Source organism: Cnephaeus nilssonii, assembly GCF_951640355.1.
Source record: "Cnephaeus nilssonii genome assembly, chromosome: 4".
NCBI lineage: Eukaryota > Metazoa > Chordata > Mammalia > Chiroptera > Vespertilionidae > Cnephaeus > Cnephaeus nilssonii.
Window position 1 is genome coordinate 50,734,852 of NC_137075.1, and position 27,080 is coordinate 50,761,931.

General features: G+C 39.4%; 1 protein-coding gene across 6 annotated transcripts in view; it reads right to left on the minus strand.

Moving 5' to 3' along the window:
- Positions 1–24,638, minus strand: part of CEP152 (centrosomal protein 152) — a 91,956-nt gene extending 67,318 nt beyond the window's left edge. For 2 of the 6 annotated variants that reach the window (XM_079768670.1, XM_079768666.1), the window contains exons 1-8: positions 24,546–24,638; positions 18,868–18,961; positions 7,169–7,272; positions 6,871–6,943; positions 6,511–6,789; positions 5,047–5,212; positions 2,056–2,196; positions 642–781 (exon numbers count right to left, since the gene is read on the minus strand). In XM_079768670.1, the coding sequence (XP_079624796.1) occupies positions 642–781; positions 2,056–2,196; positions 5,047–5,212; positions 6,511–6,789; positions 6,871–6,943; positions 7,169–7,272; positions 18,868–18,954 (990 nt within the window). In that variant the 5' untranslated portion in view covers positions 18,955–18,961; positions 24,546–24,638. Of the gene's footprint in view, positions 1–641; positions 782–2,055; positions 2,197–5,046; positions 5,213–6,510; positions 6,790–6,870; positions 6,997–7,128; positions 7,273–18,867; positions 18,962–24,122; positions 24,517–24,545 lie in introns of those variants that run through there. The other 4 variants (XM_079768668.1, XM_079768667.1, XM_079768669.1 and 1 more) reach the window with 4 other exon arrangements.
- Between the last annotated feature and the right edge of the window lie 2,442 nt (positions 24,639–27,080).

Here is a 27,080-nt window from a genome sequence, read left to right on the forward strand (position 1 = left end):
AGACAGTCAGAAGTACAGGTAACAACCTCGGATTACAACTGGCATCTAAAGATGGTGCAGACAGTGTCAGAATTGATGAATTCCTGGACGCCCAGCTTGTGTCTGAGAATTGCTTGGTGTTTGTTTGGGGAGGAAAGCAGAGGAGACTTGGGAAAAGAAAACCTGTGAGCAGGGGCTTGGTAATCAAATAGCAGTGTGCTGTGGAAAGTTTTGTCCATGTACAAGTATCTAAAACAATAAACAGACTTGAATGTGAGAGTTAGAGAAGAGACAGGCAAGGGAAAGACATAATCGGAACTGTACTTTAGAAAGATTAACCGCATGGCCATAAGAAAGAATTTGGAGAAGGGATAAAAGAATAGAGACTCGTAAGAGACTTTTGCAATAGATAAAATCCCAAATTCAGGACTTGTGAACAGAAATGAGGAGACTCAACAGAATGTAGCAGATGAAGGGGAACAGAGAAGCTGGGGTTTCTTCCTGATGTCTGACGTATAGATGGCTGGGTGGATGGGAGCACCATGCCTCCAGAGTAAGGAAAAGAATAGCAGGCTTATGGTGGAAGAAAATATAAACTAAATTAGTCCTACCATACCAAAAGTTAAGTAACTACATTTTTCATCAATTGTTAAAATATTTACCTGTTCTTCCTTGACTTTTAATGCCTGTATTTGGGTCTCCAGTGCTTTGATTTGTGCTTCAAGCTGTATCTCTCTTTCTTTTCCATTCTGAAAGAGTTTCTGTGATTCTCGAAGGCTGAGGGCCAAACCATCCTTTTCATCTAGGACATTAAAAATGTTTACAGGAATAATATGTTACTGTGAAGGGACCCCAATTGTCACAATCTCTATCAAATATCAGATCTATATCATATATAAAAGTTGTTGCATTCAATTTAATACAGATAATGAACTTTAGCTGATTTAGAGAAAAGTTCCAAAAAAGAATGCCTGAGTGACACCAAAAAAATTTAGAGAACCAGAACCTCTTCCTTCAAAAATCTGATTGTATCCCTTTGGGGACCGAAAGATTTCCTAACAATTACGTCAGCTTCTATTTATTTGAGAAGCTACACAGATGTGACAAAACCGTTAATCAGAAAAGAAATCTGAGGGCCCAGCCGGCATGGCTCAGTGGTTGAGAATCAACCTATAAACCAGAAGGTCATGGTTCGATTCCCAGTGTGGGGCATGCAGGAGGCAGCCTATCGATGATTCTCTCTCATCACTGGTATTTCTCTCTCTCTCTCCATCTCCCTTCCTCTCTGAAATTAATAAAAAAAATTTTTTTGAAAAGGAATCTGAAGACGAATTACATTTTATACATACTTGCAATGAACTCTTAAATTCACCTAATCTGAAATTCTTCCCACATACTTTATATGATAGCCTACAAATTCTTCTCTCAAAATAAAATTTATGATCACTATAGAAAGATACCTTTATCGCTATCAATTAAGTTTGAAATGAGCTGGAGTGCAGTCACAAAATTATTCTATAAATGAAAAGTTCAACATGGACCAAAACTACAGAAAGTACAAAGAGTAAGCAATTAGAATTTGAATCTGTATTTACTCTGTGTGCTTCTCCCATGTGTGGCTCCATTTTCTCCTTGGCACACCTGAAGGAGTTCAGGGTCACTGTCTCTTCCTTGGATTAAAACATGATGCTAATTTGTAGGCTCAGAAAATATCTTGCAAACTAATCACAAGTCTCACTGGGTATTGTAACACTTCATCCAAGATAAATTCATCAACAAATTTTTAGGACAGAATGCTATCAGCATAGTTAAATAAGGTTCACTTATTCTAATAGCCTAACAGAAAGAAGAGGAGGAAGAAGTGAGAGAAAATGAGGACCTCAAAAGAGTATGCTCTGGAGAGAAGTGATCCAAAGAAAGGTGTCAAAGTCCTGGGTTCTGATTCATTCTGACGGACTCACTATGATCCCTCTGACCAAATCCGTCAACTCGCTAAGCTTCATATTTAAAATGAGTATCCTGGAGACAAGACATCTAAGCTCTAGCATACCTCATAAATGACAGCTGTCATCTTACCTTTGATTATCAGAAGCTGGTGATTCAGATACCTGATTTGACGCTCACTTTCATTTAACTTTTCAACTAAATTGTCCAGGTGTCTCTCTTTTGCTTTGTTAAGAACCTGAAGTTGAATGATCTGCATATTTTCTGCAGAACCTGATTTGGAATGAAAGATAATTTATTAGATAAAAGCATACCAAAATATAAATCTGTGGTCATTTAGGGCAGTGTTTCCCCAAACTGTGGGTACTACTCATCAGAGTATCATGAAAACAATTTGGTGAACTGTGGCTAGCATTTCTTAAAGAAATAAAAAATATAGACTATAATAGAGTCCATATGACTCTATAGAGTCCATATGAGTCCATATGCATATCAGAGTCCATCATGTAGTACAAATGAGTACTATTTTGTGATTTTGCGGAACGTATGTTTTAGTTACATACACTTATTTATCTAGATAAGTATTGTAGACCCCATCACAGTGTACAAAATGTACTTCTTACTGTGCTCACTGCCAGAAAAGTTTGAAATGTCACTAGTTTATAGAGTATAACTCTTCATCACTACCATTTTGGCTAATTAAAAATAAATACATACGAATGTGAACGAAAATGTGTCAGGCTATGCAATAAACCCGACAAGCTCAGGGGAACATATGGCAGGCTGACAAGCTCTGTGACCAAAAGTAACCCCACAGATGATCTGGTCACATCTTAACTGGGTGGTCACATCCCAGGTCTACGGCATCATGGGCAGAGGCCAATCTTTACCTTAAGGAAACCCTGCCCATTGTTCTGATACAGGGCTTTGAAATAACAAAGTAATTTTCCTTTCCTACCCCTCAAAGGCACAAGTGCAGGCACCAGATCACAAGACCATAAAACCCCTTATTGCTATCTTGTTCTCTCCATAGGCCATCTCTATGTGCTGTAAATTTAACTACCCCTTACCCACCAAGGTAAAAGTAGGTGTTTCTCCATCTTGCCTCTTATCCAATGCTAGTGTTTTTCCTGCTATGTTTTCTCCCAACCCCTTAACCTACCAGCAATGGATTTCATCCACCTCCCTTACATCTTCTCCTTTGATTTTAATGCATAAAATAAGCTGCAAAGCTGCCATTCTCGGAGCATAAGTTCCCCAGCAGTGCCATCAGTTGGCTCAAATAAACTCATAAAAATTATCTACAGGTTTGGACGTTTCTTACATTGACACAAATTTCAATAGCATACAGTTCTATGATCTCATAAAATTGAAAATTAAGTACATCAGCTTCTATTAAACCATTTTTTTAAAAAAAAATTTCTAGATATCCTCCTCAAAATATTTTATTATAAGCAGGAGTGGGGATTACATAGTATTCATGTTTATGCTGGCACAAAACTGCTGAATTAATAAAGTAATGAATAGATTAATAAAGGATTTTGAGGACTTCTTTCACAAGTGATTAAAGTCACATTAGGGAGCACTTAAAAATGATTGCGGGGGGCGGGGAGAAGGGGGGGAGGATTCACAGGAGGACAATGCTTAAACTACATAATGACGAATGCATTTTCTACTAGACCACTGCTCCTACTTGCTAGCAAACAAAGCAGGCCTCTTTTAAAAAAGAGATATGGTTTACCTCCTCCCGCAAAAAAAAAAAACCTGAAGACTGAAAACTTTGTTAGAAGTTAAATTTCTCTCGGCCTTAGAGGAGGGCCAGCCCAGGAGTAAACACAGTGTACAAGCCACACCTCTCTCCAAGGTCCTCTCTTTAAACTACTGTTTCTAGGAAGCCGTAATCACTAAATCTGGCACTGCCATTAAGTTACTCAGTTAACTTCCAAAAGTCAAACTTAGGCACATGTGTAACTGATGTAAACAAAAAATAAATCAACTTGACAAAATGCAGATTAAGAAAATGATAAAAGGTTATATATGCAGAACGACCAACTGACCATGGGAACTGAAGCAATCTATACCTCAGACCCCTGTGGTGGTGCTTATGGACACACCCCCAAACCAGTTCTGCCACTCACTGTCCACTTCCTCATCTCTTCAGGCCACAGTAGCATAAACAAAGAGAGGCCACCCCCAAGTTTGAGTCTGGAGCCTGAGCCTATGTGGAGCTAGAGCCTGAAGGCTAGCTTTCTCTTTGGCCGTAGCCCAGGAAACCTACAATATCCAGCATGACTCCCTCCCCATGCCGCCCGTTTCTTAAATGTAAGACAAGCAAACAAAAAACTTGCTGTCACACCCTAGAATCACTATGGTTCTTCAACATGCACAACAATTACCTTTTTCACATGCCCAAGAGTAGACAATGCAAGTTGGATATATGACAACACTAATTCAGGTCAGTCTAAGTAAAAGTTTTGATTTTTGGTTTTGGGTGTTTTATCTCCTCAATATGCTCTCATAGCTACTTTTCTCATTTTCATATTTATACATATACAATCCAAAAAAATTTTTGGTAAGTGCCACATGACTAAACCTGAGATAGGAGTCCAGTTTCAATTCTGAACATAAAGTAATTTATATCAGAGTTGTCTATTACATTTAAATTCTAAAAATCAAAAGGAAAAATTAAGATGGTAATGGCTGATTTACTAAATTACATTTCTATATAACAAAAAATCTAGAATAAAGGGAAAACTATATTTCATTTTCCAAATTAGACTTCAGTTAGAAAAATATAAAACTAGTGAAAAATCTGAACCAACTACAATGACTCAAATGTACAGTTGAGAAAATTTTACTTTTGTTTTTATTATGGAAAATTTCAAATATATAAGAAGGTAGAAAAAAAGAGCACAATGAATCCCATCACCATATTATTTGAAGTAAATCCTAGACTTCATATCAGTTTATTCATAAATACTTCAGCTATATCTCCAACAATAAGGGTTCTTTTAAAAAACCAACCACAATTCAATCACCATATTTAAAAGAGAAATAATTCTTGAACATGCTTAACGTGTTTAAAATTCTCCAATCATTAAAAAATATAAACATGATACATACTTTCGTTAGCTCCTAGGAATTGTTGTTGCAGGCCTTCAAATGTGTCACCTCCTGCTATCTCCTGGGTTGGTGAGTCGCCTTGCTGAGCAGGAGACTGGTAAGGTTTATATACCACTGTATATGGTTCCAACACTTGACAACTGGGAGCTTGTGGTGTACCAAATTGCTATTATAAGATAATAAATGAAATTGACAATTAGGATTTGGCCTTTTCCTCAAAAATTACCTGAATCATCTTAATTTTGTTACAAAACTTAATTGTGGTAAAATTAAAATTTTATACAGACATCTTTGCTTTAAAATAACTTATTGTTATTTAACAGTGTTTACTGAAAGTCTGTGAAATATAATTTCTCACATCTTAATTGGACTTTTGAGCTTATAACGGGCCAATCACATAAATAACACTCGAGAATTCTATCAAGACTGTACAGAAATATTTAAGAATGATTTAGATGATGCCAACATCCTGGGAACACAAAAATACAAATATCCAAGAACATGTTATACAATGCCTCATATGTAATATTCAGTAACTTTTGTGGAATGAATACTATTCTACAGAGACAGAAGAGAAAATGACCACTTTAAAAGAAAAGAAAAAAACCATCCTGTCATTGGGGGACACAGAGTAGTTACTGGCAAAATGAGGCATTCATTATCATTAAGGAAGTCTAAGAAACAGCTAACTGTATCCTAAGGTCTTACTTCATTAAACTCTGACAGGGTTAAGTAAAATAATAATAATAATAATAATAATAATAAAGAGTGTTTCTTTCCTTAACATTCATCCCATCTACTGCCATTATTATCACAAAACAGCTATCAGCTTTAAAGTGTTTGACCTAAAATGTGTTATAAGCGTGGTGAACTAGAAAATCATGATAATTAAATAAATAGATTTACTGCTTTAAAACTGTATCAGCCTTGGCCAGGTAGCTCAGTTGGTTAGAGCATCATCCCAATATGACAAGGTTGTGGGTTCAATCCCCGGTCAGGGCACACACAAGAATCAACCAATAAATGCATAAATAAGTGGAATAACAAATTGATGTCTTTCTCTCTTTCTCTCTCCGTTCCTCTCTCTAAAATCAATAAATTAAAAAAAAAAAGCTATATCAAGATACCTGAACATAGCTTCTCACTAAAGCATAGTGAAGTGGTAGAAGCCTGAAACCACAGTAAATGAGGAATGTTATTCTTTGAAAAACTTAATTCTTAATGTTTAATTAACTGTCTCCATAAATCCTCTATGATATTTTAAAATTCTGACTTAAAATCATGATTTCATTAGATTGTAAACAGAAACCAGCATGACTAATTCAGCATGAGCCTGAATAAATGCACTCTCAGAATTGTTTATACTTATAATAAATCTTATCATTGTACTTATATACATTCCTTAAATAGACACGTGTTTGGGCACATATAAGCAAATTCTTAAAAGTCAAGTTCTTATAATACCTGAAAATGATTCCTTTGAGGATCTGAAAATTTAATTACATTGGCTGGCTGATTATTAAATTCCTGCTTCTGACCATTGGTAAATGGCCTGAAGTCTTCAGGAAGGTGATATAAATCAGTCTGTTCATATTTACTCGGAGGACTGTAAGCCCTTCCGCCTTCATCGCCACCTTCTTCGGGATGGTACCCAGGATGCTGCTCTTCAGTCTTACTTGGATTCTCTTCCCAGCCATTGCCGATTTTCTCTCCCATATATATATCCCGAATCTCATTATAGTCCTATTAGATAACAAGAGTAAGACAAAAGCACTAAGATCTAGTCCCACCCTTATCAACATCATTATCACACCAGATACTCACATTTGCACTTTTAGATTTAGGCAGCACCTGATGGTCATTCCAGTTCATCTCCAATTGCTCAGAAGGATGAGGTCTTGAGAAAAATCAACACTTTCGATTTAGAGCCTATCATTTATTTGGACGCAGCTATCACAAAGAACCCCAAGATTTGAACATGTTTTCCCTCCAACCTTCACCTACAGGCTTAAGAATTAGTCCACAATTTTATAATCACATCCATTATTATAACCTGCAGAGAATCAAAAGATGGACACTTACAGAATGTAATAACACGTGTGAAAATGATCCGCGCCCTTACCGTCCCTCTGTGTCGTCCTCACTGCAGTCCGAAGAGGGGAGCTCGGGGGAGGACAGGTCGTCATCCAGCATATCATGAGGCAGGTCTGTGAGTAACTGCTGCAACTGAGACAGGAGAGTCGGCGTCAATAGCACACTGACACAGAACAAGATGCCAAACCAAAGCTGCCCTGGAACGAGGACTCAACTGTAGAAGTCAAAGAAGTCCCTAATTTCTACATTTAATAATGTCATCAATTCCACACCAGTTACCTTCACTTGGGGAAAGGGGAATAGATCAGTTCAGGATTTATATTAGAAGGCTTTATTTTTTTCTACCAAGGTCTTAGATTTAAACACACATAACATTGCATTAGAACTTAAAAACTTCTTTCTGGAAATACAGCACGTCGTAATAATGGTACAGTCACTGTATTATGTTATTGCAGGGTAGATGTGAGTCTCAGAATCCTGTTCTACCAGAAACCAGGCCTTGGGGACTTGATAACCAGACTTCCTGCAGGAAATCTGAACTGCCAGACTGGCTTTGCCCAGGTGGTGAGAACGGCAGAAAAAGAAGCAGGTGGCCTAGAAGCCCTTATTAAAAGCTCTAAAAATGTGACAGAAACCTCCTAGGGAGTGATTAATTAGTAGATAGCCATCTAATTCCAGTGATGAAAAGATATGCAATATTCAACTGTTGAGTGAAAAGAGACGTAAGATTCAGTTTTCCACAGGTCGCACTCTCAAAAGCATAACTCGAAAACTAACAATAAACGCATTGGACTTTGATCTCCAATTTTTTTCTAGAAAACTCTTATTTTTAGCATTCTCACTATAAAAACTAGACATAGAATAAATTCATTTAAGTTTCCAGATAAACTGTGATAAAGAGATGAATGGTCTAATCTGTTGAATTTTAGTATCTACCAGTAAATGTTTTTCCTCAAATCCCAATACATTATCAAATCCCAAAATAACTGTAACAGATTCAAATACTATATTTCTAAATAGTTAAAAGACTGTTTATAATGCCTTCTCTTTCAAATTAAGCACCAGTTAAATAAAAAAGTTGACTGAGGCACTCCACAGAACATAAATCAATCCCATAAAGTTATGCAATGAGTAAAATTTAAAGATATTAAATACTCTGTGTAAAACCCTGGAGGAAGAAAATGAAACATTTCTTAGTCTTATGATAGATTTTTCCCACTTTATCATTAAAATAAAAAATAAAATGTAGTTATAAAACATATCTAAGAATTACATTTATAATAAAAAATGTTCATAAACAAAATTCATATGGTAAAAGTTAAATAAAAATATTTTAAGGTCTGAAAGGTCTGCTCCAATTGTTAGTTTTGGTGAAATCAAACTTGGGAATGGAAAATAGGTGTGTGAGGTGGGAAGGGGGTATACTTCCTCACTCCCTTGTATATTTCTAATATTCACTGGATAACTTTTAAAATAAAAAGATTTTCTCAATTCATTTGGTTCTTTACAAATATTCTTTATATTAGAGAAAAATATTCTATTCAATGAAAAGTTATCTTCATCTCAAAATTTATTTGACACTAATATAAATAAGTCAGGCCTTGATTTACTGGCCACCTGCTCGTGCAAGGTAATTGAAAAATCATTTTGAGAGTTAGCCATATCAGAGTTGATCCAAAGATATAAAGAATAAGAAACACAAAAGAGACAATACTAAAAATGAAACAGAACATATCAAAATATTAGTATATTACCTGTGAGCCTCAAGTGAAAAATAAAGTGATTTTACAAACACAAAATTTACTAAGAAGAAAAAAAACATCTATGAGGTCTTTTAAAATAGTCTAACCTGTTATGGCTATAATTATGCATCACTGCTTTAAGGAAAAAGACTATGCCCACACATTATACAGGGGGGGGAAATAACAAATATTTTATACTTACATCAAGTAAGGACTCCTGTACAGAAAGAATACTTTCTTCTAAATCTTCAGTGAGGTTCAAGAACATAGCCTTATAATTCAGGGGAAGTTTGACAGGGACATCTGAACAGTACATTTTCCCCTCACAAAGATAGAAAAAGCTATGCAATAATTAAGCAGCTCTTGTAACTTTCTTTGTGACACCACAGGTGTAACTGAAAAGGCATTAACAAAATTGGTATCTATAAAGGAAATTTAATTGAGTATAAGCAATAAGTTCTGTATGTTTCTGGATCCATAAGTAAACTTAGCAATCAGCAAAATCATCCCTGCAGTATTTAATGCCTTATAAACTATGTTTTTATATATGCTAACATTTGAAATCATTTCCTTCACCTTCTAAAACGTTCTCCGTAAAGTTCTTTGGTATAGCTGGGCCACATCCCCTTGACTTCCATAACTTTCAGGCCAGAGAGAAGATAAATGAGGTGAGTCCTCATTCAGGAATAAAAGCCCACCCCCAAGGCTTCCATTTTCCCAGGATCAAAGTGTACCCTTCTTCTTACCAGGTGGCCCCAGGCCAGATATAGGCAGTGCCTGACATTGGCTTACAGGAGAGCCCTACCCCAAGAGACCCCAGACCAACACACCTGGTGGCCAGATTCAGACCACACCAGAGCACCACCCTATTAGTGCCACAAATGACATACCCAAAGGGGGAACTCAGTGGGCACCAGAACCTCACTAAAGCAAATCCACAACAGCTTGTCCACTACAATCACTGCCAGTCATCACAGACAGACAGCCTGAGCGTCGATCCTATTCACTGATGTGCCAACAGCAATCAAGGCTCAACTACAAGAGGAGGGCACACACAACTGACTCAGGGAAAACCCTAGAGCACTCAGCTCAGGTAAATAGGGAGATTGTACCACTGCTACATAAGGCCACTCTGCCAAGACTGAGAGATGTAGTAGCTCTACGTAATAAACACAAACATAGGGAGACGGCCAAAATGAGACAAAAAGCATGTACCAAGTAAAAGAACAGAACAAAACTTGAAAAAAAAAAATGGAGGCAAGCAATCTACCAGATGCAGAGTTTAAAACACTGGTTGTAAGGATGTTCAATGAGCTTAGGGGAAGAATAGATTATCTCAGTGAAAACTTTAACAAAGAGATAGGGAATAAAAAATAACCAGTCAGAAATGAAGAATAAAATAACTGAAATGAAGACTACATTACTTGGAGTCAACATCAGATTACATGAAGCAGAGGATCAATTCCATGATTTGGAAGACTAGGTAGCAGAAAAGACTCAATCGGAACAAACAAACAAACAAAAAAGAATAAAAATAAAAAAAAAGAGGATAGTTTAAGGAACCTCTAGGACAACATCAAATAACAACAATCACATAATGGGGGTACCAAAAGGAGAAGAGATAGAGCTAGGGATTGAAAATCTATTTGAAGAAAAAATGATGGAAAACTTCCCTAACCTAGCAAAGGAAATAGACAGACAAGTCCAGGAAGCAGAGAGAGTCACAAACAAGATGAACCTGATGAGGCCCACACCAAGACACAGCATAATTAAAATCCCAAAGTTTAGAAACAAAGAGAAAATCTTAAAAGCAGCAAGAAAAAAAGCAGTTGTTACCTATAAGGAAGCTCCCATAAAACTGATTTCTCAATAGAAACTTTGCAGGCTAGAAGGGATCAGCATGAAATATTCAAAGTGATGAGAAGCAAGGACTTAAACCAAGATTACTCTACCCAGCAGGTTATCATTTAGAGATAAAGAACTTCCCAGACAAGAAAAGCCTGAAGGAATTTATCACTGCCAAACCAGTATTACAAGAATTGTTAAAGAAGAGGAAGAAAAAAAAAAAAAAAAATATATATATATATATATATATATGAATAAGAAAATAATGCAGAAAAAAAAATTCTCACTGACCCTAAGCAGTGGATAAAAGTGGATAAAAGCAGTGGATCAACCAACAATAAAGCTAGGTTAAAAGGCAAAAGTAGGAAGATCATGTGTAATTACAACAGTAAATCAAGGGATACATATACACAAATACACACACACACAAAAGAAGTAAAAAATAATGACAAAAACATAAACATGGAGGGAGTGGAAAAAATGGTAGTGATTTTAGAATGTGTTCGAACTTGAGCAGACATCAACTTAAAATAGACTGCTATATACATAGCATGGTATATATGCAGCACATTGTAACCACAAACCAAAAATCTACAAAAGATATACAAGAAATAAAGAGAAAGGAATTCAAAAACAAGACTACAGAAAGTCATCAACAAATAAGAGAAGAGAACAAGAGATTAAGAAATGAGCAAAGAACTATAAAACCAATCAAAAACTATTAATAAAATGGCAATAACTATATACCTATCCTACATAATAAAATGGTAATATGTAAATTACCATCACTCCGCTACGCCCACGATTGGGCCAGCAGGAGGCGCAGGGGGCGGGACTCAGGGTGGCCGGGGTAGCTGATTGGGCCAGCAGGACGCTGAGCGTCTGTGCCATGGCTGCCAGAGGCTTTCGGAAGGCCTGGTGCACCTGCGGACAGCCGGACAGCTCCCCCGCGATCAAAAGCCAAAGCGGGGGAGCTGGCCGGCTGTCTGCTCCAGCACAAGGCCTTTCGAAAGCCTCCGCCGCGCAGGAGGCTTTCGGAAGGCCTGGTGCACCGGCGGACAGCCAGCCCGCTGGTGCACCAGGTGCATGATTAAATCATGCACTGGTCCTCTAGTCAATAATTAATCTAAATGAAAATGGATTAAATACTCCAATCAAAGGATGAATGGATAAAGACATGGTACATATATACAATGGAATATTACTCAACCATAATAGATAATGAAATCTTACCATTTGCCAAGACATGAGGGTATTATGCTAAGTGAAATAAGTCAAAGACAAATACCATATGATTTCACTTATATGTGGAATCTGAAGAACAAAATAAGCAAACAAAACAAAAACGAACTTATAGATACAGAGAACAGACTGATGGTTGCCAGAGGGGAGAACGTTTGGGGGACTGGGTGAAAAAGGTGAAGGAATTAAGAAGTACAAATTGGCCCAGCCAGCATGGCTAAGCGTCAACCTATGAACTAGGAGGTCACAGTTCCATTCCTGGTCAGGGCACATGCCCCGGTTTCGGGCTCGATCCCCAGTGTGGGCATGCAGGAGGCAGCCAATCATTGATTCTCTCTCATTATTGATGTTTCTATCTCTCTTCTCCTCCCCCTTCCTCTCTGAAATCAATAAAAAAAATTTTTTAAAGTACAAATTTTTGGCAGTTACAAAATAGTCATTGGGATGTAAAGTACAGTATATGGAATATAGTCAATATTTACATATGCTGTCAGCTGGGTGTAAGACTTATTGGGGAGAGGGGATCACTTCATAAGTTATATAAATGTCTAACGACTAAGTTGTACAGCTGAAACCAATAAATATTGGAAGTCAACTGTAATTGAAAAAACTGAAAGAAAAAAAACAAAAAAAAACACGTTTTTTTAGGTGTGCTCTCCTCATATTCACTGTCAAATGGATTTTGCTTTTGGTCATGGAAACTTGTGCCATAAAATGTAGAATTACCAGATCAACTTATGCATGTTACCAAATTGAAAATTTTAGAAACTATAAAGTTTCCTCATTAAAGATCAACCCACTACCAAATAGACTCAAGGGCAAAGATAACAATCCTTATAAACGACAAGATTTAATTCCACTCATTACTTTCAAATACATCAAATTACTTTTTGGCAGAAAAATGCAATCTTCTCGGTGGGATATTACTGTGAGTCAGCTGAGTTTAGTAATTAAAGAGTTACCTTCCCTAGAAAAGAAGATAATTTGCTATTGGGAAGGCTTCTATTGAAGTGCATTCTAAACCATTCCATACACCTCTCTCCCTTTACTACTTCATACTGTTCCTTCCTTTAAAAGAGGGCATTTTACTCAAAGAACTTCAAAAGAAAAGAAAAAAAACTTTACAATAACCCAATGTAGAACACCAACAAGCCTACGTGTAGGGTGAATGTAAAACGGAGAACACATAAACCTTTTGTTAGGATTTTGAACTTAAATTAACTAAGCAGACAGTATTCAGAGCCTATGATCCTCGATATTCACGAAAGCAAGACTTCTCAGCTTACAAACTGTACAATACATCTTCTCCCCAGAGCAAGGCAGCAAATGGACTGCCAACACTCGTGTGCCTTGTGAACAGTTGCCTCATAAATAAGTATGCTGTAAAGATTCTGATCGTTTAGAGGATAAATTATTAAATAATACTTGTATGGATATATGCACTAAGAGCCAAGTTAAAAACATCTTTGAAAAGGCCCTCTATGGGCTTGATAACAAGCCAAATAACTTGGCAGCTAAAACTTTAGTTGACAAATTACATTCTGTGCAGGATACCAAAAAAAAAAAAAATCCATTCCATGAGTTGAACTAAATTTTATAATGTTAGTGGGGAAGACTTTGTCTAGGTTGCCACATCTCTGAAAAAGAAATATGGCAGCATGAGACAAATACCGGCCGCACTACAGACCACACATAATAGATAGAACTTCAGGCCTGGAAGGAGCACAGGAGCGCCTCCAAGCCAAACCTCTCCTAACAGTCAGCAAGCCAAGGCCCAGAGGAGGTACGGGGCAGGCCCAGGAAGAGAGGATTACAGCCCCAGAGCTGACTCCATTTACTGACCCTCTCCATTTCCACACCTATTTTCTTCTACAGGACATTTAATCATCACTGGGAGACACTTACTTCTACCTGTTTGTATACAAACTGCAGGCTGCCAGAGTCCAATGTGTTTGTTCCCATTGCAACCATCCTTGAAAAAATACCTATATGTTATGGGAAACAGTCAAAGGCCCAATCTAGATAAAGTATAAGAAGTTGCTTAAAAAATATATCAGAAAAGGATGAATACTCAACCATTTGTTCCTTTGATTTTCTTGGGTGATGACAAGAAATTTCCACTAAATAGGTCAAATAATATAAAATGTAAACAAATAGTAGCTTTACAACTCCCTCTACTGGGGACAAAATATTAAAATGCTTCTATAATTATATCAAATCAGGCAGTAAAAAGGAAAAAAAAAAGTAGAAGAAAGGCTATACAATGGAAACCGTATCTCTAAAATGCACAATTCCAAGCTCAATTGAGCTTTCGTATCCTATTAGAGGAGTACCAATGGAAAAACCCAAAGAGCCTCAGGTCGGAATTGCCAGGTGCAAGTTTCTGTTGGCCATCTGCTACTTAAACCACCGACCGTTCTACTCAAGGTTGTTTTCCAGGTTTCAAATGTTTCATCACTAAATGAACCAACATCAGCAAATATTATCTGGATAGCACAGATTACTAAGTACTGCTGCCCCAAACCACCAGCTCCAAAATATGTACATACGTACATAATTTTATTATCAAGAACCAAGCAATGATCACAGAGCTGTTTCTGGTGACACTGCATAAAGTACCTGTATACGAGCAAACGGGAGACCCCGAATGACAATCTACCTGAAGCCAGGGCTTTCCCAATAACTTTGAAGTTTATAGCAACTATTCCTATCACGATATCAACTATATTTCTCTAATATCTGACAGTGAAATCCCAAAGTAGAGGGACTTTAGGTGAAAAATATTTTGTAAAATCACAGTGTCACATTAAGAATGAGTTAATGAAAGAACTTTTCAATTCCTCTTCTCTGGGCCAGCTTTCCCAGTAAAATTTCGCCTAACATGTTTTGGATGAGGTCTACTTAGTAGCAAGAAAGAGAACTGTATCAGTAGTTCTCAAATGGTACAGCAAGAAAGTAATGAGCTCCAATAAGTTGTCAGGAATGTGAATGATATGACTATTGACTGACATAACACCATGGCTCCATGTTGTCATCGCCCTCACTCACCTGCACCCTAATCTGTTCTGTTTACTGGGTAGGAGATGGAGTTTCAGGTGAAACACTGGGTGAGGCTCTGGGTTATGCATTTATCTGCTATGCCTTGGCCCACAGTAGCCAAACGTTTACCAATATACCAGTTAGAATGTAACAATTTAGAAACAATTGCACTGCCTTTTCTGCAAAATTCTTAGAGCTTAAAAAAAAGGGGGGGGGGGTCTATTCATGGTGGGCTGTGACTTGAGATTCCACTGGTCTAAGTGTTCTCTGAATATTAAATCACTTTACTGAATCCTTTGTTTTTCTGAAGATTAAATGCATTTTCTCCATTTGCTCTTCAAAGCAAACAATGGAGGGAATAAAAATGGAAAAGGCAAGTTCATGATCGTAGCGCTGCTAAATAGGAGGGCATGGAGGTTAGAATTTGACTCTGGTTTACTCAGTGACTTATAAGAAAGTGTGGACAAAATCCCAACTGACCCCAGAGCTCCAAAATTAAAACTCAACTTGGTAAAGCATCTTGTATTAGCAACTGACCAAAACCAGGATTATTCTGCCAAGAGAGGATCTCAAAATCCTTAGCAAGGTAGACTCGGAGTCAGATATGGCCGACAGCACATCCTCACGGACACAGGCATTCCGCCCACACAAGTGAACTGAATACAAAGGGATTCACTAAGCAGGGAAAGCCATATGCCTTAGCCCACTGCTAACACTCATAACCCAGCCAGCAATCCCCCAACTACCAACCAGGCAGGCAAGAAAAGACCACAGCTAACATCTGACTGTTCTGCTACCGCAGGGTCAGGGAGTGAGGAGGTTCGAAAAGGCTTTTGGATATGCAAACAACTTAGGTCTGATCAGTCAACTTCTCGTTTTAACTTGCAGTGACAAAATGTATATATAGCTGGATTTTTATGAATAATTCTGAAGTTTGTTGCTGAAAATCTTAAAGTCTCTATCCAATGGAAACCTTATCCACTGTACTTCTTACCTTGAAGCAATTTTTAAAAAAGGTAAAACCACTTTTTATTAACATGAAACACTTTTTATTAACACGAACCATAATCATCGTGTCAGAGTCACATCATCTATGTGTTATTTTCTTCCACTCTGCTAGAAAGACTCATTCACAGATACTTTACCTCGAAAGGGCTTCTTTGCCTCTGGAAATTCCCTACCCCAGCACATCATCTATCAAGAAATGATTCCACCCTAGCAGGTGTGGCTCAGTTGGTTGGCATCGTCCCATGCACCAAGAGGTCACAGTTAGATTCCCAGTGAGGGCACATGGCCTGATTGTGGGCCCCATCCCCAGTAGGGGGCATACAGGAGGCAGCCCAGCCATGTTTCTCTCTCTCCCTCACCCTTCCTCTCTCTAAAATCAATAAAAACTTATTTTTTTAAAAAGAAGTTATCCTAATGGCTATTTTGTATATTATCTAGAATTAATTGATTCCTTAACTAATACCAGTACCCCTTTAAAACTTTCATCACACAATACACTTAGCAGTAAATTTTCTCCAATACCCTATCCATCTCTCTACTACTATCTTTTCTGATGAAAAATCCCCTGTCAGTTTATTTTTTCCTCTTCTCTAAAGTCAACTATAGTAATTACTTAAACTGATCCTCTCAAGAATCCCAGTAGCCATTGGGGTCATGAAAACCTCATGCTGTGAGTTCACAAAGCAACAGAAAATCCCCATCCCTGTCCTTGCCACACTGCTGTGAAGGACCCTGTCAAAATCCAAACACCCTGGCCAGGGTCACAAAGCCTAGTCCCTCAGAGACCTGGCAGAGAATTTATAAGAGCGAAGCTGGCAGGTCCAAGAGCGGAGCCCATGTCTGTGTGAGAGGTGGGGACCGTGGCCAGTGGGAAGGGAGAGCCACCGTTCAGCTCCAGCCCCCCTGCCACATGTTGCAGACACAGGCCGCATGTGGCCAGGGCTTAGGACGTCTCAAGACAAACCAGAAAATCTGAACTGTTATATGAAAATTCCCAATCTTTAAATATAGACTCAATATTTTAAAAATACCATACAACCAAATAATACATGTCTGTGGACAAAACCCACTGAGCTGGCAGTTTTGTATCTCTGCCCTAACTGTACTGCCAACCACAAGGGCAACTGACCCCATTCCTTGCTTCCTGTCAACACTGATGGGCCACTTAGAAAAGTGCCATGTCAAGCGTAGACTCAATGCAGAAGAAACCTGCTATCACAGTCAATCGAGAAATCTGACTCAAACTAAAAACAATTCCAACAAGTAAGTTGACTTGCACCAACTGCTACTATCACTATTGCCACCATTTACTACGTGCCAAGAATTCTATTAAGCACTATATATATATATAAAATCTCCTCCCTGTACTCCTTTCTCCTTTAGTCTATGCACCACACAGCATTTACATAGATCGTTCAAAAATATGGTCAGATATCACTTCCTTGCTTAAAATTCTCCACTGGCTTCCCATTGCTCCTACAAACTACAAACGTCTCACCATGACATACTGAGATCTGGCCCAGCCCGCCTCTTTGCCCCATCTCCACCACTCAGCCCTTGCTCACACAATCCCAACAGCTGTTTGGCGGACACACAGGATCTCTTTCCGACTTCTGGGCTTTACACTCATTGATGTCTTGGCCTGGAATATTTTTTTCAATATATTTTTATTGATTTCAGAAAGGAAGGAAGAGGGAAAGAGATAGAAACATCAATGATGAGAGAGAATCACTGATTGGCTGCCTCCTGCACGCTCCACACTGGGAATCGAGCCTGCAACCCGGGCATGTGCCCCTAACTGGAATTGAACCCGGGACCCCTCAGTCCGCAGGCCGACGCTCTATTCACTGAGTCAAACCAGCTAGGGCAGCCTGGGATATTTTTCCTCAGGCTTCTGCAAGGCTGCTCCTTCTCATAAGTCAAGCCTCAGTTCAAACATTTCCTCCTCCCCAGTTCCCTGTCAGTTGCTTTATATAACCCTATTTTGTTCCCCTATCATTTATCAGTGCTAAATTATCACTCACTCAAATTACTTCATTCATTTGTTTTCTTATAAATGGTCTGCCCTCCACTAAGAAGTAAGCTAAGGACCTTGCCACACTTGGTCAACGCAATGTTCCAAGCAGCTAGATTCTAGGCCTCTGCCTCCAAAGCCAGCTACTACCTCCTAAATCAGTGATGGCGAACCTATGACACGCGTGTCAGCACTGACACGCGTAGCCATTTCTGATGACACGCAGCCGATGAGGCGGCCGCATGCCGAGGATGAAACATTTGCTGCTCCTGAGGATGAAACATTTGCGAAATAATGTTTTTTCCTCAAAGTGACACACTACCCGAGTTATGCTCAGTTTTTTGGCGAAGTTTGACACGCCAAGCTCAGAAGGTTGCCCATCACTGACCTAAATGAAACAGCCTAGAGCAGGCGTCCTCAAACTACGGCCCGCGGGCCACATGCGGGTGTTTTTGCCGTTTTGTTTTTTTACTTCAAAATAAGATATGTGCAGTGTGCATAGGAATTTGTTCATAGTTTTTTTTAAACTATAGTCCGGCCCTCCAACGGTCTGAGGGACAGTGAACTGGCCCCCTGTTTAAAAAGTTTGAGGACCCCTGGCCTAAATGAAACAGCCTAGAGAATCCAACCATTATCTAGCGGCATCATGCAAGGTTGTGTTCTATTCTCGTCTCAAAAAAGGAAGCCTTCCACTCATCCACCTTTAGTCCAAGTATTGATCAGGTTTCAGGGGGGATTATAAACTCCTTCAATATGACACACAAGGACATAATTTTGATGAGGAAATAAAACTGTTTACGATTGGGTTTGGAGTCTTTTTTTTCCTGAGCAACTCACCTCTTTCTCCCTTTCATAATCTTCGTTGTCGTATTCTTCATCTTCGTTTTGTGTCTGCAGTGCCACACTACCAAAGTCTAGTGACATGGTCCTCCTGCGGGACGAGAAAGATGTCTGGTTTCTAAATACCCCAAAACTCCCGCCAGACCAAACCATACAGAAGATGCCGTACACAAAGAAGACATCTGCAACTCACGTGTGACCAATGGTTAGTATTCCCAATATAAAGGGAGTTACTACAAATCAATTGTGATTCACAGAAAATAGTGGTATGACAGCAATTTGCAGAAAAAAAAATGCAAAAATGTTATAAACTGATGACTAGACCTTTCCAGTGTTCTGAAAAATATAACTTAAAACAATAAGACTTCATAACCCATGGACACAGACAATAGTGTGGTGAAGGCCTGGGGCAGAGGGGCAGGTGCAGGCTAGAAGGGGTCAATGAGGATAAAAGGGGACATATGTAATACTTCCAACAATAAAGACTTTTTTTACAAGTAAGATATTAGTTTACACACAAAAATAATAATAATAATAATAAACTAGAAATGTCCCAAAACATAAAAATCTTAAGAACATGCTCAAAGTTTCTAATTGGACGTATTCGGTACGGCACAGGCAGTACCCTCCACAAATGGCTCCCTCCTTTGAATGTCACAAATCCAAAGTTCATGTTTTACACAAATGAGCCACTAACCCCTGAGTTAATCACTGGAACCCAAAAACCATTTTCAATCGGGTGGACTCCATACTGCACACAACTAAACTATAAGTGGTTAATGTCCTGCTCTTAAACCTGATAAAACCAGGTTCCAGGAGAAAAAAATACTCCAGAAAAACAGAAGTGGAGGCTGTGAAGTGGTACCACTGTGGAGTTCCCCTTCCAAAGGCAACAGCCGGGGCTCCCCGGAGAATGGTAACCGCCGTGGCAGACGCAGCAGCAGGAAATGGGTTTTCAAGCACTTGCGCCGAAAAGGCTGCCGATGATTTGAATTATACTTTGGGATCCTGACGCTACACAGAAACGACCCGGATTTTCAAAGCTCTGAACAATCCTGACAGAAAAGGAGGCGGGCGCCATCAATTACCCTGCTACTGCCCTCCACGCGGACCCTCCCGGGTGCCAGTGAAAGGCACTTTGATGTGAGCCTGAGCCACAGCTCATTCGCTACACTGTTCAGGCTCTAAAATGTCATGAAGCTGGAAGTGAAATAAGAAACATGGACCCAGCCATCCAGAAGCATGTTGCCATAAAGAACTCAACTCCTTCGTGTGAACAGTTAAGAGCTATGATCACAAACTTTTATATAAGCCAACAGCTCTAACGGAAAAGATATCCCACTTCATCAGATCCGAGGCCCCCTGGATGGTATGACACGGTTCCATTTGTACCACCAAGAGAAAGATGTGGCCAATTAAGTTATGGCACATCATTAATTTTAAAATGCAGCCTGACTTTGTAGATGGTAAAAATGTGCACTTTAAAGTAGGAGAAATATGGGATTACAGGTCAACACAAACAGGATTTTCAATGCTGAAATCCCCATTTGTCCAGTTTTTGTTTTTTCAAGGTCTGAGTTATGCTTCTTGGCCCAACTCTAATTTGCAGTCCACCTTTTTTATCCCTCCCTCCTGGACCCCTACACCCTGCCCATCACTTTCAACTCTATAGACTCACACTCCCTGCATCAGCTGTAAACGTGCCAAGCCTCTGCTGCCTAGGCCTGCCCTGCTCCTTGCTGCTCCTGTGCCAGGGCTAAGAGGAGGGGACATGTGTTCTCTTTCACTGAGAGGGAAAATATCTATGCTTGGGCAGCCTAAACCCTGTCTCCCCCCAGCAGCTACAACACGGGTGGGGAACCTTTTTTCTGCCAAGCACCATTTGGATATTTGTAACATCATTTGCAGGCCATCCAAAATTATCAACTTAAAAACTAGCCTGCTATTTGGTCAAACACTTAATTAATTCACCCCTAATGCTTTGCCAGACCAAATGATTTCACGGGCCTTATACGGCCCATGGGCCAGACATTCCCCACCCCTGAGCTACAAGTCTATAGTAGAGCTGAAATGGAGAGGGGGGAAACATACAAGCTCATGTCCATGATTTTTTTCACTACTGCTTGTGAACATCAAGTCTACACAATCTATAGATAAAGGAAATACTAGGCCGTTTAAACCCTGGCTCCATAAAAGAAATGAGATGAAGCTAGACCTTAAAGACTTCCCGAAAGTCTCCAGGCATAAATAATCTTTCCTGCTTTTGATTCTTATTCACCTCTTCCTGAATTTTATCATTAAAGCCAGACGGTGGCATTTGGGTTAATTTTTTCTTTATTAGGTAAAAGAAGGGGAGGTGTTCTTTCACTAACATGCCAGTAATGTGTTGAACATTGAAGAAAAAAAAGATTTATAGGAGCCTACTTTTTTCTCAGATAGCGAATAATGAATTCTATAAGGTATTTTCATTTTTTTATTATTTATTGAATTTAGAGAGGAAGGGGGAGAGGGGAGAGAGAGAATGAGAAAGAGAGAAACGTCGATTTCTTGTTCCACTCATTTATGCATTCATTTGTTGCTTCTTGGATGTGCCCTGCCAGGCATTCAAACTCCGCAACTCTGGCGTATGGGGACGTCACTTTAGTCAATTGACCTACCCAGCCAGGGCTGGTATTTTGATTTTTAAGTTAAGAGAATGTAAAAGATCAAAGCACATCTTTTTTTAAATTACATTTTAAATTCAAACCATCTCATTAAAGAAGAAATTTGAAAATATCTGAAAAGGCCAAAATCTCTCTCCATTGCAGAAGAAAAGATACAGACAAGTTTTCTTTCTGAAAAGTGAAATACCAGAGAGCTTAAGAACTATTATAGGCATAAAGGGGAATTTGATAAACTAACTGTGGTTAAGAAAAAAAAGACTAAAAAGATAATTAGCATTTTAATTAAAATTTAAAATAAAAGCCAATGTTCTTCTTCAACTTATTAACCTCTACTAATTACCAGAGACTTTACTATAATATTCAGAACAATAAAAGAGCCTGCTTTAGAAAAAGAATTAGCAAGATAATAAACCCAGAAGCCATAAAGGAAAAACTTGACAGAAATTAACCACACAAAAAGTTTTGTATAAAGCAAAAGATAATATTAACAAGTTAAAAATTATTCAGGGAAAAATACATCACTAAAAATGTCAAAAGATAAAATAATAATAATAATGAGAAAAATATTTGCAAAATACATGACAAAGTCCCAATATACAGTTCTCACACAAAAATTGAGGAGAAAAAAACACAAAACAATTTAAAAATAGGCAACTGACATGACAATTTTTTTTTTTTTGGTTAACCTTCACCTAAGGACATTTTTTCCACTAAGAGAGAGAAACACATCCATGTGAGAAAGACACATCCATCAATTGGTTGCTTCCCGGGAGTAGGGAATGAACCTGCAACCCAGGTACGTGCCCTTGACTGGGAATCGAACCTGAAACCCTTCAGTATTCGAGCCTAAACTCTACCACTGAGCCACAATAGCCAGGGCTAGTAAATGTACTCTTGAATAAATCTGGCAATACTATGCCACTAATAAAAATTAAATATTTCTATATTTATTGATTGATCATTTAAAAATCAAGAGGCAAAATATGTGTCCAGTATGCTTTTTTAATAGCAAGCTAGTTAATACTTCCTTCCAGCTAGGTCACTTTTCTGAACCTATTATCAAGACTATGGTGTGCCCTTTCTTACACTCAAATTAGCAGGGCTCGGCCTCAGTACTCATTTTGTTGTCCCCGGTTATGTTGTCTTTGCTCTCCTTGCAATGAGAAGGAAGACCAATGGGGGTTTAGTTAGACAAAACGTTAAGCTAAACTAAAACATTTTGTTGTTGCCTCATTTAAGAGTCTACAAGCATTTTGAAGGCAGAAATTAAATGTATCTACCCTACTCTTTGGACAGGGTAGGCACACGAGTCCTGGTTAAATGAATATAATGCATTCATGTTACCCTATATGGATTCATTATTTCGATAAAACTTTACTGAACACCTACTGGGTGCCAGGTTATATCCTAGATATATCCAAGACATAGTACCAGACGTGAGAAGCTAACAGTTCCTTAGGGAAACAATGATATTAATTAATAGTTACAATGATACATTGTCATAAATTTTATAATAGAGAAAAGTAACAGTAAATATTAACTTTGAGAAGAAAAAAAGGCTGAGGGACGTTTCACAGAACGACTTCTAATCAGAAATAGATGTTCAAGGACACAATACGGCTGGAAGTGAAGAATGAGAACACTCATTCAGACAACCTGGGCTCAAACCTGGCTCTTCCACTTACAAGATGCCCAACTTTGAGCAAAGTGTTTCCATTTGTCCCTTAGTAAAATGAGGACAAAAGTAGTACCTACCTCCAAGATTGGCTATAAGGCTTCACAAGATAATGCATATTAAGTGCTTAGCACTGTGTAGCAACCAATACATTTTAGTTATTATTATGACATTAATGTTGAATAAGAGTCGGCCAGCTACAAAAGAGGTTAAAGGAAGAGAGAGCATTCAGAATATTTGAGAAAAGGTAAACGTTTAGCCTGTGGGAAACTTTTATATAACGCAACCCCTTCTGAGATAAAAATGCCTCCTTCTTCAAAATGCCCTCCCTATCCTGTTCCCCCATGGAATTAATCACTCTTTTTCCACTTTTGGTCTATATTTCTTATGCTTTTCTTATGGCTTCAATTCCAGCCATAAGAAAATTCCAAGGCAATGAACTTGAATGCATTCACATATCTAGGAAGTGCATATATAGTGTCACATATGGTGAAAGGATACCACGAAATTCAGCTTAAATCACACTGTAAGTTCACGACCATAAGATAGAAAACGTTAGGTGCCACAAAAGGGGTTTATAAGAGCTCTGAGAGCTAGTAAATTCTACTTATTTGCTTACATGCCTGCTTCTCTTCTAGAATGGAAATAGCCGGAGCACTCTAGCCTGTTTTAGACTTGCAATATCAGGTTTAGGAGGTCTATTCATTCATTCAACCATTTACCAAGCACTGCTCAAGATTACAAAACTTAACAGGACTTGGTGGAAGAAACTAAACATATAAACAAAGGATGACAATAATCTGTGATCAGTGCTAATGACAGCAGCTTAGACAAATCAAGTCAGGGATCCCAGAGGATGCAGCGAGTAAGCAAGTACCCACGGGCTGAACGAATGAATGAATCAAAGGCCTTACCCAGGAGCTGCGTCTGGCGTCAGCTATGGCACAGCAAGCAGGTTCCGGTAGACAGAAGCTGCACAGAGCCCAGGATGCCTGGGATGGCGGGCTTTGCCTGCCAGCGTCACATGCACTCGGTCAACACACGAGTATAGACCACCCACTGTGAGCCAGGCGCGGCGCCAGGGTGACCACGGAGGGGGTCCCCAGTGTAGAGGCTCAGGGTCACCCCAGCAGCCTAAGAGAAGAGGGCCTCCCCGAGTTCACAGCTAAGCAGGATGACACTTCAAAGTCAAAGGCTGAGCTCCCGCAGGGCAATGCACCTCCGCGGGATTTGGGGAGGGGGCGGGTCAACCCGCCCGGAAGCCTCCGCCAGAATCCGGAGGCTCCCGCACCTCCTCTAACTGTACCCCCCAAGCCCGGAGGCTAAGCGAAACTCACCGGAGGCCGCGGATGCTGTCACCGCGGGGAAACTCTAGCTGAAGTCCAACTTCTAGCAAACCCCCAGAGCCAGGCTCCTATCTGCTAGCTCCTTCCTAGTCACAACCGAACCCGGAGTCCTGATGTTACTGAGGAACAGCTGCCTCCTTCAATCGCCCACTAGAGGCTCTCCTGGTGGGCGGGGCCATGCCGGGGTGGGGCGGGACGTGGAAGCGAAAGTCTCCGCCTTGCTCAAGGTTGGTTGAGAAGTCCGCCTGCAGTTGCACAAGTCAGGCTGTTTAAAAGCGGGCGCCAGACGTGGCGGGAAAGCGCCTCCTGTGCGCCCATTGGTGGGTTCGTGAGCCAATTACAAAAGAGTTGATTCTGGAGAGGGAAGGTTTATCGGTTGCCTAGAGACGCCCAAGCGCTTAGTAACTCCACCCTTGGGCTAGGATGAGCTAGGTCTTCCCTGAGCCCCAAGACCCTGCCCTCCCCTGGTGCAGTGATTGTGGCCCCTGCGCTTGCCATTCCTAAACCTCAGCACACAGAATCCCTCGCTTGTTTATCAAGCCCTTACCTTGCAGTTTGGCCTTCTGATTTTCCAAGGTGCCTGCCTCCCCATCAGCTAAACAGCTTAAACGTTGTGTGTGTGTGGTTTTTTTTTTACTTTGTCTTCCTGATTACTAGATCCCACCTTGTTTGAATTTGTGTTTCTTTAATTACTAATTAGGTGGCACATTTTCCCACATGTTTATTCACTACTTGAATTTCCTCTCGTGTGAAAGTTCTTGTCACTTACTAGTAGCTGTTGACCTGTCCCTTAAGACAGCGCTGCCCAGGTTGCAGTAAAGCCCCTTACGTGGTTAACAAGGTTCCAGAGAATATCAAGGCATTGGTAGCAGCAGGTTCACATAGCCTTTTAACCCTTTACCATATATGGAGTAAAATGGTTGTTCAAGGCTCTTCATAATCTGGCTAGTCTTCCTTTGCTACTGTTACAGAACTTGCTGCCTGGGGTGTTCTATTCAAGAACTAGACTGGTTGTCCCAAGGTAGTTTTATTCACTTGCAGCAAAGAAAGGAGACAGGGGATTCACATTCAAAGCTTTGCCTCTGGGAAGGGATGCTTGGCCATTGTTCATATATACTATTTGGTCAATTCATGTTGATTTCTTCTTTGGGGTTGACTACTCTTATTTGGTGGAGTTCCTGTCAAGCTCATCCTGTGTACAGCTGCATCTGCAAAATATTGTGCTACCTTTAACATTTAGCAAGTTGACATTTTAGTAAGACCTGCCCAGACATTGAGACCCTTGTCCTACCTAACACTACATGACCACCAATCCCTGGGCTCCCTACACTGATCCCTGTAACTCCATCCACTAGCCTAACAGGTATTTAATCCATAGCAACAGAGAGAGTGAAATCACTGGCTGAGTTGCCCATGGTTCCCAGCATGCTTTTGTTTCGCTCCAGTTATTTTTTTCACTTGTATTTGCCCTACCTTACTTCTCCACCTGTTCAGTCTTCAAGATAAATGAACACCTCCTTGTAACTCACACCTCCTTGTAATTCCCTTCCCTGGCAGAAATATTGCCCACCTCTATACTCAGTGTGCATGTCTTATTATAGTTTTCATTTCTACTATAATTGCTGTGTGTGTGTTTTACTCAGTCCAATGTTAACATCTTGAAGCACTTTCTTTGCTTGGACACCCAGCAGGCTTCATGGCCCCTGGTAGGCACTCAAAACAAATTTGTTTTGTTAAATAAGTAAGTGAATGAACAAACAAATAATGAAGGCTTTTTGTGCCAGAAAAAAAAATAAGCAAATAAAGGCATTCAGGTAAATTGCAGTTATTAAAACCCGAGCCAAGGTATCTGCTAGTGAGAACCAGGCTTAGGGACTTTATATGTCTCACTGAAGTCCATCAGCAAACTGTGTGAAGCGTCCTGTGCTAAAAGTGAAGATGGAATGCTATGGCAAGAATGCTAAGTGATTCCTTGCCCACAAACAACTGTTTCTTGGAGAGAGGAAAGCATGAAAGATGTAAGGAAGAGAAGCACAGGAGGAGCCTGTGTTTATGATCCCTTACACGGTGCTTTAGAATTTGCTAAGTTCCTTCATAAACACTAGCTCATGTGGTCCTTACAGAACAATTCTGTGATGGGCTAGGACAGGTATTTAGTATCCCATTTTACATCAGAAGAAATTGACAAAAAATTTAAATGACTTGTCCATGGCTACACAGCTAATGTGAGACAAAATTTGACCTAGCTTATCTCCGATCCAAAGCTTGTCACTAAATACAAAATATAAGTGAGACTTAATACATAAGTCACAAAAGATGCAAAATAAAAAATTAGAGTCCCTTGCCTGTAAAAGTGGATTTGAGTGGAATTGTGGATATATTATAATCATCAAAATTTTCTTGACTATCTATACCCTGTTTAATGCCTGGTTTAGGTGCCTGAATACAAAGTGTGAGGCAGGACCCCTACCCTCAAGGTACCTACACTCTTTTTGGAGTGAAAGATGCTTACATAAAAAGACAGCA